Genomic DNA, 12,682 nt, shown 5'->3' with positions numbered 1-12,682 from the left:
CATTGGTCAGGCTGGTCTCAAACTCCTGACCTCATGATCTGTCCACCTCAGTTTTCTAAATCTGAACTTAGGCTAAGAACTCTAGGCATTGTTGTTTCCTGGATAAGCAGTGTTAGTTAACATTTATGATAAATAAACTTGTGATCTCAAATTACTATAGAAACTAATAAATCTGTTTATGTTACACTCTCAGGGTCAAAAAGGGTGTCATTACAAAATATTTCCATCCTTTTAGGAATAAATGTAAAGTTTAGTAGTCATTGTAATGTTTTCTTTAAAAGTGCTGGGTGGAGTAAAATAAACTACATTACATGCTTGGATATGGTTTTACTTTCTTCAGCACACTACAAGCTCAAATTGGGCAGAACGTTAAGAGCAGCCATCTCTGACCAGACAGTGGGGACGATCAATGGATGCCACGATGAAAACATATGGAAAGCCATAGAGAACCTCCTCTCCCCAAATCTAGTTCTTATGGGACCAAGCACTGCTTAGAGGAAGATCTCAGCAGTCTGCAGAGCTGCAGTGCTGCTTTTTAAATCTAGCTCTGCTTGAAGTACCATCACATCAAAAATGACATTGCTGTTAATTAAAAGCCTAGATTCTAGGGTCAGACAGATTTGAGTTCTCATCATAGCTTATTGCCATTTACCAGCTTTGCCTTAGGCAAGTTCCTCAGCCCCTAAGCCTCCTGCTTCTCAATGTTAAAGAAGGGGGTAATGATACTTATACCTCACCGGGTTGTTTTAATGACATAATACACATAAGAATTTGGTCACAGTGTATGACCAACACAGAGTCAACTATTATTAATAAGTAGCTCATTCGTTTTTTCCACTTTAGGTAACATGCATTCAAAGAAAAGTTGGAACATTACAAAGAAAAACTACCCAACAACCCCTATAACTTTTAGGACTACTAACTTCAGATTTTAAAATTCCTGAGCAAATTCTTTTTGATAGATGCGAAATGCTTTCTAAAAGATCTACCAATTTATACCTCCCATGAGCCAAATATGACTACACCCATTCCTCAACATATAAAAATGGCTCATAATGAATTTTCAAGTACTTACACTCAGAAGGACTAAAGAAGTAAAGACGGCTCCCAACCTCAAAATGATCAAAGGGACTGCAGAACAGACACGGAGAATCTCCCTTTTTTTCCTGTCTCCAAGAGGCTCGTGGTAAGTATTTGTGTCAACAGTGGAGCAGCCTCCAAGCTGTGTGGGCTTTGCTGGGATGTCTCCTTTGCCCAGACAGACCAGAATCATCACAGTTAATCCTTGACAAGTTTTAACAAATGTTTCCTAACTGCTGGGTAAATCTATAATTACGCAAAATTCAGCGTTTGTGAGGCCTTTGAAATAATCCTCCATAAACTCCTGTAATATACCTTCTGGATTTTCCCCCAAAAACTCCTCTGCCTTTAAGTTTTCAAGCTTTAAAAGGGCTACATTGAGTGGAGCTTCATCTAAGTGTGCACAAAATTGGTACCTTTATGCCAACATATGAGTGTGTAAATATAAGCACAGGGATATGTTATGTAAATGTAAACTAAATGTTATATATCGTTGCTGAACCAAGTAAAACTCACAATTTCCATGCAAAAGTGCAACGTTACATCTAAAAAGGATCTTATATTATCTCTACTCCAATCCTTTCTTAGAAGAGGAAATAAGGCCCAAATAGAAATACCCACTTGCCAGAGCTAATCAACAACTCAAGATTCCGATCCCAGATCTTCTCTCAAGTGTTTTTTTTTTTTTCACAATGCATTTCTTCTCTATTAAGATATTAAAATGCCCAGTAATTGAGTAAGACCCAGTGGACTCGGTTTTACCAAAACAGGCACTAGCACTGCTTTCAAGACAAAAATGCCTTTTATCTGCATTTCGCTTCAAGGCATACGTACGCCTCACACTGATAAACTTGCCTACTGACACCATTTCCTTCGCAAAGAAAAAACTGGTACTCACATAAGTAATTTGTCCCTGGGCCTTGGAGACAGAAAAGCTCTTCATTATTTCCCAGGTGCATGATTTTAGTCAAGATGCCCAACTCTCTGTACCTCAGTTTAAAGACTAATAAAATGGAATAACACGTAAACTCCTAGAGCTGACAATTCCACTTAGTGCAAGAGCTGGCACATAACTCCCCAATAATAAAAGCTGATGTTATTACTATTACTACAAATCATCGTAGTTAATAACGTTATATGTCTGGCAAACAGAAGACTAAAACTCAATCCCTGCCTTCCAGGGCTTGGTCCTTTCAGCAACACAATTTAGGAGATTTTAAGACTTCTGGGGTGAGAAAGACGCGGAATGTACCTGCAGCCAGGAACTAACAAGCTGACCGTCGCCCTGGGCTCAAGGTCACTCGGTGAAGCGAAATTCCACGGAACTGTTCGTCCGTCACCAGGAAGGGAGGTCAAGGAGGCTAAGGTGCTCTCGCCTCCCCACTCCGCCTTTCCCGAGGGCCGGTAGGATGCTACCTAGCACCTGCTGCAGCCTTCAGCGGGCTGTTTAAGGCGTTAAAGCAGGCGACAAGAAACAGGGAAACTTTCCCCGCTGGTGTTGCTTGCAGACCCGGCCACGTTTAGCTGCCGGCACCTGGGATACTCCGCGGTCCCAGACATGACGCAGCAGCGCGGGCGAGCCCCACATTCTATTGGTCACTGCCATCCAATAGGAGGAGCGGTGCGCGACCCCGCTGAGCAAGACGTGCAGTCTTCCCAGTGTCTCCGCCCCTAGCTCAGCCGTCTCCGCCCCTAGCTCAGCCGTCTCCGCCCCTAGCTCAGCCGTCTCCGCCCCTAGCTCAGCCGTCTCCGCCCCTAGCTCAGCCATCTCCATGGTGACCGCTAACGGTTATCCGTTTGGCCGCGCAGGCAGGAGTTGCGTCATTGCCCATGCGCCGGAAGCGCTGGTCCTTGCCCGGCGCGACCTGATGATGCCGAGCCTAGGCCGGTTCCGGCCAAGTTAGACCGTCGGAGCTGGTCTCGGACTGCCGGGGCGTCACGCCATCGGCGACCCCCGCTGACCATGGCAGTGTTTCATGACGAGGTGGAAATCGAGGACTTCCAATATGACGAGGACACGGAGACGTATTTCTATCCCTGCCCATGTGGAGATAACTTCTCCATCACCAAGGTAACTTCAGGGTCCCGCCCGGCGGTTCACCCAAGCAAGCGCAGTTTGGCTCCGCCGTGTTCCTTCCGTCATTGGGTAGCCTTTGCTGCGCTGTGTCACCCACGCCCTCTTTCCCGTTGCTGAATCTTCCTCCTCCCGCATCCCCCCACCCCAACTAATACCCTGAGCTCTCTCGGTAGGCACGTAGTTCTGGTCTTAGATTAGGCCAGGGAGAGGGCGGCGGGGAGCCTCTGTCTCTGCCCGATCGCTACCTTAGAGTACCAGCCTGGGATATTTCTGTCGAGGAGGGGACTCGTTTTTTGTTTCCCAGGGCTTTTGGGGCGACTGAAACTCGCCTAACTTTCCTAGGTGTTTCTAGGGGAAAACGATGTCGGCATTTCCTGCTGAAGGCCCTGGGGTTCTCACCCACCTTGCGGGGAAGGCAAGCCACCAAGAGACTTGCATCTAGGGGTGGGATAGGTTTGGGGGAGGATATGGCGAAGAGAAGACTATGCTGACCACATGGTGTTTGATTTCGTTGTAGGAAGATTTGGAGAATGGGGAAGACGTTGCAACGTGTCCTAGCTGCTCTCTCATTATAAAAGTGATTTATGACAAAGTAAGGGATATAATTTTTAAAACGGGGGAAGGGTGTTATAAGGCAGTGGCAAGGATTTAGATCAGCCTGTCAGTGATGAGAGCAGGAGAACGTTTCATTGTGTTAGGTAAAGTGCAGTATTTAGGCAGGTTTTAAACACCATTGATAAACAGCCGAATAGTAAATTAAAATGTTTAAAGTTCAGATTACATAATTTATTTTAGTTTTAGAGATAAATCTAGCTTTAGTGAAAATTATTATTTATTTAAATAGAAGAAAGTATATAGATTATTTTAATGGACAATTTTTATATTTCTCTTCTATTTAATATGTAATTAAAATTGTTTAGAGCTCCTAGACTTACTTTGAAGGCAACAATTGTATGGTATTTCATGCCTGGCTTATACATAGAATTCTGCATTATCTTGTTTGAGATATAATTCCTAGATGCAGCTTTACAATTGCATTTTAGTCTTTAGTTGCCCTATTGTCTTTCACCCAAGGATGTTGACAATAGAAAAAAAAAAATGTTATTACTGCCCACTCCTGCCCAAAGTTTAGTTCAGTACTTGGAATGAAATTTAGGTAAGGAGCTTAACACTCTGAAGAATGTACTCAAAAATGAATATAGGGAAAGAGGGGATAAGGCACAGAGCCTCATTAGAGAAGTGGGCTATAATTTAGACTATAATTTAGAAATATAATTATTCATTCTTGTATTAAAATATGCTCTGCAACAGAAAGCAAACAGGGTAAGGAAGATCAGGAGTGCTGGTCTGGGAGGAGGTTGCAGTTTTCCATAGGGTGATCATGGCAGGCCTTACTGAGAAAGGCCTTATTAAGTAAAGATTTGAAGGAGGCAAGGAAGTGAGCCGTGTACATATGAGGGTATGGGTTAAGAGAGTCGAGCAAAAGATCGTTCAGTGAAGGGGACCCAAGACAGGAACATGCCTGATTTTATCAGGGAACAAAGAGGAGGCCAGTGTGACCAGAGCAGAGCAGGATGAGAATAGTCCAAGATGAAGTCGTGGATCACTTTAAGGATTTAGGCTCTTGTTGTAAGTGATATAGGGAACCATTGGGGGATTTTCAAACATAGGAGTGCTATGATCCAACTTAAGTTTTTTTAAAAAAATGATTCTGGCTGCTGTGTTCAGAGTAGCCTGTAGAGAGCAAGCATAGAAACAGGAAAACCAGTTAGGAGGCTGTTACACTAATTAAAGAAGGAGGTGGGTGGCTTGGACCTGGTTACAGCAATGGAAGTAATGAGAAGTACTTAGATTCCGGATACGCTTTGAATGACTGATTTGTATAGGGTGTGAAGGAGTGAGTCAAGGATGATTTCAATATTTTTTACCTTATTAACTGGGTGGATGGAGTTACTGTCAATTGAGGGAATGTAACTATAGGTATAGGGGTTGAAATTGTACATAGTAAGTTTGAGAGGTCTGTCATCCAAGTTGAGCTGTTGAGAAGGCAATTGGATATATATGTCTGGAGTTCATGAGAGAGATTGGCTAGCAATGTCAGTTTTGGAGTTATCAGTGACAGACAGCATTTAGAGCCATGAAATTGGATGAGATCACCAGGTCTGTGAATGTAGAGATGGATAAAATACAGGACTGAGCATTAAGGCACTCCAGTATTAAAAAGTCAGGGAGGGAAGTGAGGAATCACCAAAGCTGATGGTAAAAGAGCAACCACTGAGAAAGGACGAAAATCAGCAGCGTCAAATCCTAGAAACCAGATGAGAAAGGGTCGAGGAAGTGGTGATCCTTGTCATGTGACACTGATAAACCATTAGCTTTAGTAACACTGAGTTTATTTGTGATGGTGACGAGAGCAGTTTCCATGGAGTAACAGGAACAGCGCATGATTGAAGAAACCAACGGGCAGAAAACTGGTTGGAGAGAATGAGAGAATGGAAGGCAGTGAGTATAGGCATTTCTTTTAAGGAGTTTGCTGCAAAGGAGAGCAGAGACATGTGACAGTAACCAGTGGTGATAGAGGATCAAGAGAGTGTTTAAAGTGGTAGAAATTCAGCCTTCATAAGTGAATATAGACACAGAAAGTTAGATTTAACCAGGTTGATGGTTTTCCCAAGTGAATAGTAAGGAGTGAGAGAAGAGTTGTTATAACCAACTGTGGAGTGTGAACTATGTAAAGAGAACATGAAGGGAGTGAGGGGCAGTGAAAGGATGGTAGGATGAATACGGTGGAGGTCCAGAGGAGTTGAAATATGGCATCCAGGGTGGATAAATGACAGCAACAGAGAAGAATAGCAATGCGGTAGTCTCAAGACATAAGATTCTAAACTGATAGGTTTTAGACAGGAAAGGAGAAGGGTGGCAAAAAGGAGGAACTAGCCCCATTTCCAATCCCTCTCGTACTAGGACTCTGAGAACACAGAGCCTCCACTAGACAGGCCTATAGGGGAAACTGTCCTTAAGAATATGACTTCATCTCAGCCTCAACACTATTGACATTTTAGACCTGATAATTATTTGTTGTCCAGAGATATCTCGCGCATTATAGGATGTCTAGCAGGATCCCTGGCCTCTACCTATTAGATGCCAATAGCAATCCTCAGTTGTTTCCATTCAAACTGTTTCCAGATATTACCAATGCTTTTGGGGGTAAAAGGATATTTTGATGAAGAGGTTGAGAATGTGGAGCATTGTGCTAACAATGGACCATGAATTCCAAAGGGTACACTGAAAGGGTTCCAAATATTGGACAACAGAGTAGCAGGGACAGAGTAAGGGCTGATCCTTCAGGAATCAGATTGCTGGAGGTGAGGGATAACCTTGGAAGCAGAGATTTTTTGTGGTAGCTGACATAGCCAGGATAAATGATCAGAGATTGAACTTCATTTACAGAGTAGCTAACGTTGCAGATTGTCCGTGTTGGGAAACACATAAAGACCCGTCCCTTTTAGTTAGAAGAAGTAATTACTTTGAAGAGGACTGGTATTTGAATGACCAAATATTAAAGTGGAGAAGTTTTAGTGTAAGTAGTAATACAGAAATTTAAAAGATGTGGCATATCTTTATGTGATTTCTGAGAAGTGGTTGCTCTGAACTGAAGATGGGGATATTTGTTTATAAGATGCTTTATATTAAATAATGAATTCAGAATCAAAAACTGATACATGTTTAAGATTCTGATTCTAGTGCTGTCATTGGCTCTTTGACCAATGAAATGATAATAGCAATGGAAAAACAAAATTAACAGAGCTGGATTGATTCTGTAACAAAATGAAGGTTTAATGTTAATGCATTTGTGACACGGAAATTTATTGGTTAATGTCATTTCTCACTCTGTCTTAGGATCAGTTTGTGTGTGGAGAAACAGTCCCAGCCCCTTCAGCCAACAAAGAATTAGTTAAATGCTGAAGAAGCCTTCAGGAATCCAAATCCTGAACAGTTGGAAATGAGCCCAGATAGAAATATCAAATGCAGAGCTACTGGCTTCACAGAGACAACCATTTGTGATTTGCTGTTCTGTGAGAGTGTGGATTCCTTCCATCAACTGCTGATTTCATCTTCAGGAAGCAAGTCCATAACATGACATATCTGGATTTTGTGCTAAGAACCTTAGATTGGAAGCATTCTTAATTATCCATCTAAATTTAAAAGAAGATAATTTCAAAACAGTGCTTTCTTTCCCTTGGTTTCATCATTTTCATATTTTACACCAAATTCCTTCAGTATCTGATAACAGCATCATCTACCTCAGTCATTAGGATTTCTTATTAAAAAAGAGATTGTATTTTTGACTTGGTTATTAAGATAATTAAAATTAGCCCTTCATTTGAAATTTGACATTAGCTTTGCTGTTCTAAATTTAAAATTAGTTGCTTCATCAGTACCACACTTCCAGTTTCTATACCACGCCAGTCTCCTCAGTTTTCCCATTAGGATGGACATGTTCTTCTGTTCAGCATGTCATTTCTATAATGCTTCATGCAGGGAATTCGGTCATAGTATTAAAGAGAAGATACAGTGAGGTCACAATGTCTCCAGAGCTAAAAGTTAGTGAACAAGAAAGTAAGTCTAAATTGATGAAAGAATGAGGAGTTTTCTTATCTTCTGCATATTCCTTGGAAGTCAGGACAAGATGAAAAACATCCAAAAGAAGTGAAATTGGTGACAGAATGAGAGGAGCAGAGCATTCCAGTGTAGTAAATGAAATGTTTGAATGACTTTGCCAGATCAGAGCAAGTAATATTTCTGTATCTGAATTTTTGTTTTTTGATAAAGCTAATGCAATTGCATTCCAGATAGGGGTTAATGTCAGATTTCCGTGGCTGGAAGCTGTGCTTTTGGCATATCACAGTGTTGTGTCAGTACTACAAGGTAAAGCATCTACAACAGAGAATGAGCTTGAAAATGAAGGATCTATTGTGAATAAATATGCCCATGAGAGCATATTTAATAAGCCTGTATAACATGCAGCCAAACCAGACATTCACTCCTGCAGAGAAATGTTGCCCTGGAGAAAAAGAAATATATAAAGATAGGCGATCATTCTTCCTTTGCTGCAGTACTAAGAATAGCAAGAAATTAGAATCATTTACATTGGAAATTTGAAAATTCCCTTTATATACACAACTTTACTGTGTATAAATAAAAAATGTTAATGCACTGATGTCTGTCAGGTTGTTTTAGGAATGGCTCCTGCAATTAGAAAAATAGCTTGCTAGAATGTAAATGTTGTGTTACTTACTGGTAAGTGTACTATACACATTCATTGGAGGTTAAAACAAGTGAGTAGCCATTTTTACCTGCCAGCAGCATGGCTATGTGCAGCCACTAGGCTGAGACAATAAATTACCAAAAATTGTATGCTGAAAGTGCTCAGTACATTATGTGGCATATTCTGGATGTGATGAGAAATTTCATTGCTGTTTGGGACACTGACATCCCAGAAGCAATCCACAACTGCTTTGCAAAAGCAAAGTGACTGCTCAGATGAACAGAGCAGAGTACTCACTCACTATGGTGGGATCAGCTGCAAAGCAAAATGAACTGTCCCACAGTCATGTTGATGGTTTTCTAGATATTGCCAACATGTTAGCTCTTTCTGATGCTGATGAATTTCAAACATGAACAGACACCCTTGATGTGGGTTTGTTAAGAACATAGAAGAACAGGAAAAGTTGCCAGGTTCACACATCCCAGGAAAAAAGAAGCATGAAAAGCATTAGCAATCAGTGACTGATGATAATGCTGCAGTAATGGGAATGGTTTTATTTCTAAATCAGATTATTTCTAAATAAAATCATTTATTGGTTTGTTTCTAAAGCAATTGAGTCACTAAGTTTGTGAACTATAAAGGAACACATCAAGATTGAATCCTGTGTTAAGCAGAAAGTAAAACCAGAGCCAGGCACAGTGGCTCGTGCCTGTAATCCCAGCTATATAGGAAGCTGAGGCAGGAGGATCGTGTGAGGCCAAGAGTTCAGGACTAGCCTGGGCAACATAGAGAGACCCTGCCTCTAAAAAATTTTCTTTTAATTAGCAAGGTATGGGGCCATGAGCGAATTGCTTGGGCCCAGGAGTTTGAGGCTGTGGTGAGTTGTGATCACACCACTGCGTTCCAGCCTATCTGACAGGGCAAGACCTCCTCTCTAAAAAATAAAGAGAAAGCAGAGTAAAACTGGACTGTGAGATATGACTAAAGTTCTGTGTGATACGTGTGCCTTATTTAGCTCAAGACATTTCTAGAGCACATATAAAAACTGACTTGTCATCCAGGCTGTGTCTCTTTTTAGCTTTGTAATCTTTGGCAAAGCCATTGGATTCTTCAGCTGTACAATTAGGAGACTTGATCAGGTGATTTCCTTTCTCAGCTGTCAGTTCTTTAATTTCAGGCTTGGTAGCTTGTGGGAACTGAAAAGGCAATTAAAACCTTTATAAACGCAAACTAAATCATGAATTACAGGAAAAGTCCATTGTTCCATAACTTGGTGTTACCACACTTACGAGTTTAAAAATTACGAAGTCGACTGTTGAAAGGATTCTGCATATATTCTATTGTGCACATTCAGAAACATTTTTCTTGGAAAAAGCACCCAACATTTTTTATAACTGCACATATTAATTTATTGCCAGAATAAATTGCATTGCATGCTAAATAAAGTCAGATAATTCAAAGCCATTTGCTTTTCTGTAGTTTTTCTTCTAAATGTCAACATTCTGAATTAAAATGTTTATGACTTTATATGAGGTAGAAATCTTAATTGTTTTAGGGTATTGTTGATAGGCTTTTTGTTTTGGACAGTAGTTTTTAAATAAGGAAATTGTTTGGGCTCTGGATTGTTATTGCTATTTGGGAAAAAAATAACTGAGTCAAGTGGTAGTAAGACAAAGTTGACATTCTTAGACTCAGTTTATTACCAGGAAAGAAGACTGATGTTTAAGGCTGATGATCAATTCTTGGAGTGATTTCAGAGCCTAGCTCTGGTCAGAAGACAATTAGAATCTTAGTTCCTCCACTGTGATCTCCAGGAATTTACTTTATAATTATCTTCTGGTTTGTGAAATACAGATCGTAGTACCTCTTTCACAGGGTTGCTGTGTGAACCCATTCATTGTGCAATTAGAAAAATAGCTGTCATGTGCTACGCACTAGACAGAGAAGCACCTGTCACATGCTAGGCACTAGGTGAAGAAGATTGGGTTTCTACATTTGGAAACTTAGTGGAACTAGAAGAGACAGAAGCAAGATTACAGATGAGTTAGAGCCCCCAAGGAAACAAACCAGGTGATATGGGAGAGAGTAACTGGGTCAGGTGACTTTTTAAGGGAGTCTGATCTCTGGCACTTTTTCTAAGCCCTGAAGGTTGAGAAGGAAACAGCCGTGTGAAAATTATTAAATGAGCTAATATCTATAAAACATGACCACTAACCCCTGTCATGTGCAAAAAATAGTTAACTATTCTAACTCCAAAAGGAGTTAAACATTGTTTTGAGCTTTCTCTTTGTCCATGTTCTGTTGCTGTAACAATACCTCAGACTGAATAATGTATCAAGAATAAAGGTTAATTTGGCTCATGATTATGGAGCCTGGAGAGTTCATACTATGACCCTGGTGAGGGTCTCGTACCGTGCCCTAACATGATGGAGAAGAAGAATGGGAAGCGGGCATGTGCAAAGATACCATACTGGAGAGTCAGCCTCATTTTATAGCAACCCCCTCTCTTGGTGACTAGTCTTAGGAGAGGGAGAACTCACTCCCACCAGATGTCATTCATTTCTTCAAGGGCAGATCCCTTGTTATCCAAATACCTCTTAAAAGTCTCACCATCTCTTAACACCATTACGTTGGGGACCAAGCCTCAATATGAGTTTGGTGTGGACAAACCATATCCAAGCCACAGCAAACACTGACAGTATTCTTGGCATAAATATGAGAAGTGTGCAGTTTTGGACACCCTTGCCTCCCTCTTCTTGAATCTAGGGGTAGGGCCCTGCAACCTGTCTTTTAACGCCTGCTAGCTGATTCTCATGCAGTTAAAAGTTTGGGAATCACTGGTTTTCAAACTTGACAGCACATTTGTAATCGCTTCGGGCACTTTAAAAATTTGATGGCCCAGAGAGTCTGACTTAATTGATTTGGGTGCAACTTGGGCATCAGGATTTTTTAAAAAGTGTCCCTGGCGATTCTAATGTGTAGCCAAGGCCTAGAACCACTAGGCTAGAAAAGCAGAACGTCTCACGAAGTTAAAAGGAGCCTTTTTTTTTTTTTTTTTTTTTTAAAGACAGAGTCTTGCTCTGTTACCCAGGCTGGAGTGCAGTGGCACTATCTCCACTCACTACAAGCTCCGCCTCCCGGGTTCATGCCATTCTTCTGCCTCAGCCTCCTGAGTAGCTGGGACTACAGGCGCCCACCACCACACCTGGCTAATCTTTTGTATTTTTTAGTCAAGACAGGGTTTCACTGTGTTAGCCAGGATGGTCTTGATCTCCTGACCTCATGATCCGCCCGCCTTGGCCTCCCAAAGTGCTGGGATTACAGGCGTGAGCCACCGTGCCCAGCCCAAAGGAGCCAATTTTTTAAAATGATCACACCTGCTTTGCACATGAAACAAAGAAAGGGGGCTCAATTGGCCACACACTGCATTTAGGCATGCAGTCAGCCTTAACAAGTGGCCAGGAGAACCCAGGCTGGGCCAATGTACACAGCGGTAGAGCTCTAAACTGGGTGGCCTCCAGGCTGCATCCCGTATTTAAACAGACAATCACATTTTCCAGCACACGCTGGCTGCTAATTACATACCTTACAAAAGCAACAGCTTCTGCAGGTGTAAGTAATTAGGATTCTTTAACTCCATTTGAGGATGCCTGCCATTCCCTGCTTCTTATCTAGCAGATTGCCATCATTACATATTTGACTGGGAAACCAGTTTACACATTATTCCTTGCTAACGGTTTAAAACAAAGGGCACATAAAAGAGAAATCACAATTCCACCAAAGGCTTAAAATACAGGTGGAGGTAGAGTAGGGGGATTCTCCACCTTTCTCTACATACTTGCAGAGATGCACTTACAGAGGAGCCCTAGAACTCAGAACAAAACAATTCTTTGACAATTCTTTGTAATGTATGAATGAATATCGTTCAAATTCTAGGAAAGCAAGTTAGCATTTTAAAAAAGAAAATTGTTTTTCAGTCTTCAGACTTTACCACTCAAATTAGGGGGAAAAAAGGCATGTCCTTTTCAAGCCCTGGCGCAGGTGGACAAGTTCAAACTTTGGGGAAATTTGGAAGTTAAGAATGTCCAGCTGCGGGAGTGGGAACCCTGGAAGGGGCTGGTGAAGAAGTCTGGAAGGGTCTTTGTGTCTCTGGCGAGATTACCTCTGAGCTTACAGCCAAGCGTCGGTAGTGGGGTTGGAGTTGCTGTTGGTCAGTAAAGCTGGCGGGAAGAAGCCCCAGGCATGCAGGAGAGAGG

At 41.6% G+C, this 12,682-nt stretch overlaps 2 protein-coding genes across 10 annotated transcripts in view; one reads left to right on the top strand and one right to left on the bottom strand.

Moving 5' to 3' along the window:
• Nucleotides 1–2,758, bottom strand: part of OXNAD1 (oxidoreductase NAD binding domain containing 1) — a 91,212-nt gene extending 88,454 nt beyond the window's left edge. For all 8 annotated transcript variants that reach the window (XR_003118055.1, XR_003118056.1, XM_025375073.1 and 5 more), the window contains exon 1: nucleotides 2,333–2,758. The gene's annotated coding sequence lies outside the window, so the exon portion shown is untranslated. The remainder of the gene's footprint in view (nucleotides 1–2,332) is intronic.
• Nucleotides 2,759–2,825: 67 nt separating this feature from the next.
• Nucleotides 2,826–9,890, top strand: DPH3 (diphthamide biosynthesis 3). Of its 2 annotated transcripts, XM_025377333.1 has the most exons (3): nucleotides 2,826–3,151; nucleotides 3,675–3,749; nucleotides 7,058–9,890. In XM_025377333.1, exons 1-3 carry the CDS (start codon nucleotides 3,044–3,046, stop codon nucleotides 7,121–7,123), a joined length of 249 nt encoding a protein of 82 aa, XP_025233118.1. In that variant the 5' UTR covers nucleotides 2,826–3,043; the 3' UTR covers nucleotides 7,124–9,890. The 2 variants fall into 2 exon arrangements, with proteins under 2 accessions (XP_025233118.1, XP_025233119.1); XM_025377334.1 differs by lacking the exon at nucleotides 3,675–3,749 and having other exon boundaries at nucleotides 2,937–3,151.
• The last annotated feature ends 2,792 nt before the right edge of the window (nucleotides 9,891–12,682 follow it).

This window comes from Theropithecus gelada, chromosome 2, assembly GCF_003255815.1.
Source record: "Theropithecus gelada isolate Dixy chromosome 2, Tgel_1.0, whole genome shotgun sequence".
Taxonomy (NCBI): domain Eukaryota; kingdom Metazoa; phylum Chordata; class Mammalia; order Primates; family Cercopithecidae; genus Theropithecus; species Theropithecus gelada.
This window is presented reverse-complemented; position numbering and strand designations above follow the sequence as displayed.

What these genes read in the sequence shown, in the direction of transcription:
- DPH3 (XM_025377333.1), top strand. Translation starts at nt 3,044, where the DNA reads ATGGCAGTGTTTCATGACGAGGTGGAAATCGAGGACTTCCAATATGAC. An exon ending in ATAACTTCTCCATCACCAAG is followed by an intron (nt 3,152 to 3,674) that starts GTAACTTCAGGG and finishes ATTTCGTTGTAG; the next exon opens with GAAGATTTGGAGAATGGGGA. An exon ending in TAAAAGTGATTTATGACAAA is followed by an intron (nt 3,750 to 7,057) that starts GTAAGGGATATA and finishes ACTCTGTCTTAG; the next exon opens with GATCAGTTTGTGTGTGGAGA.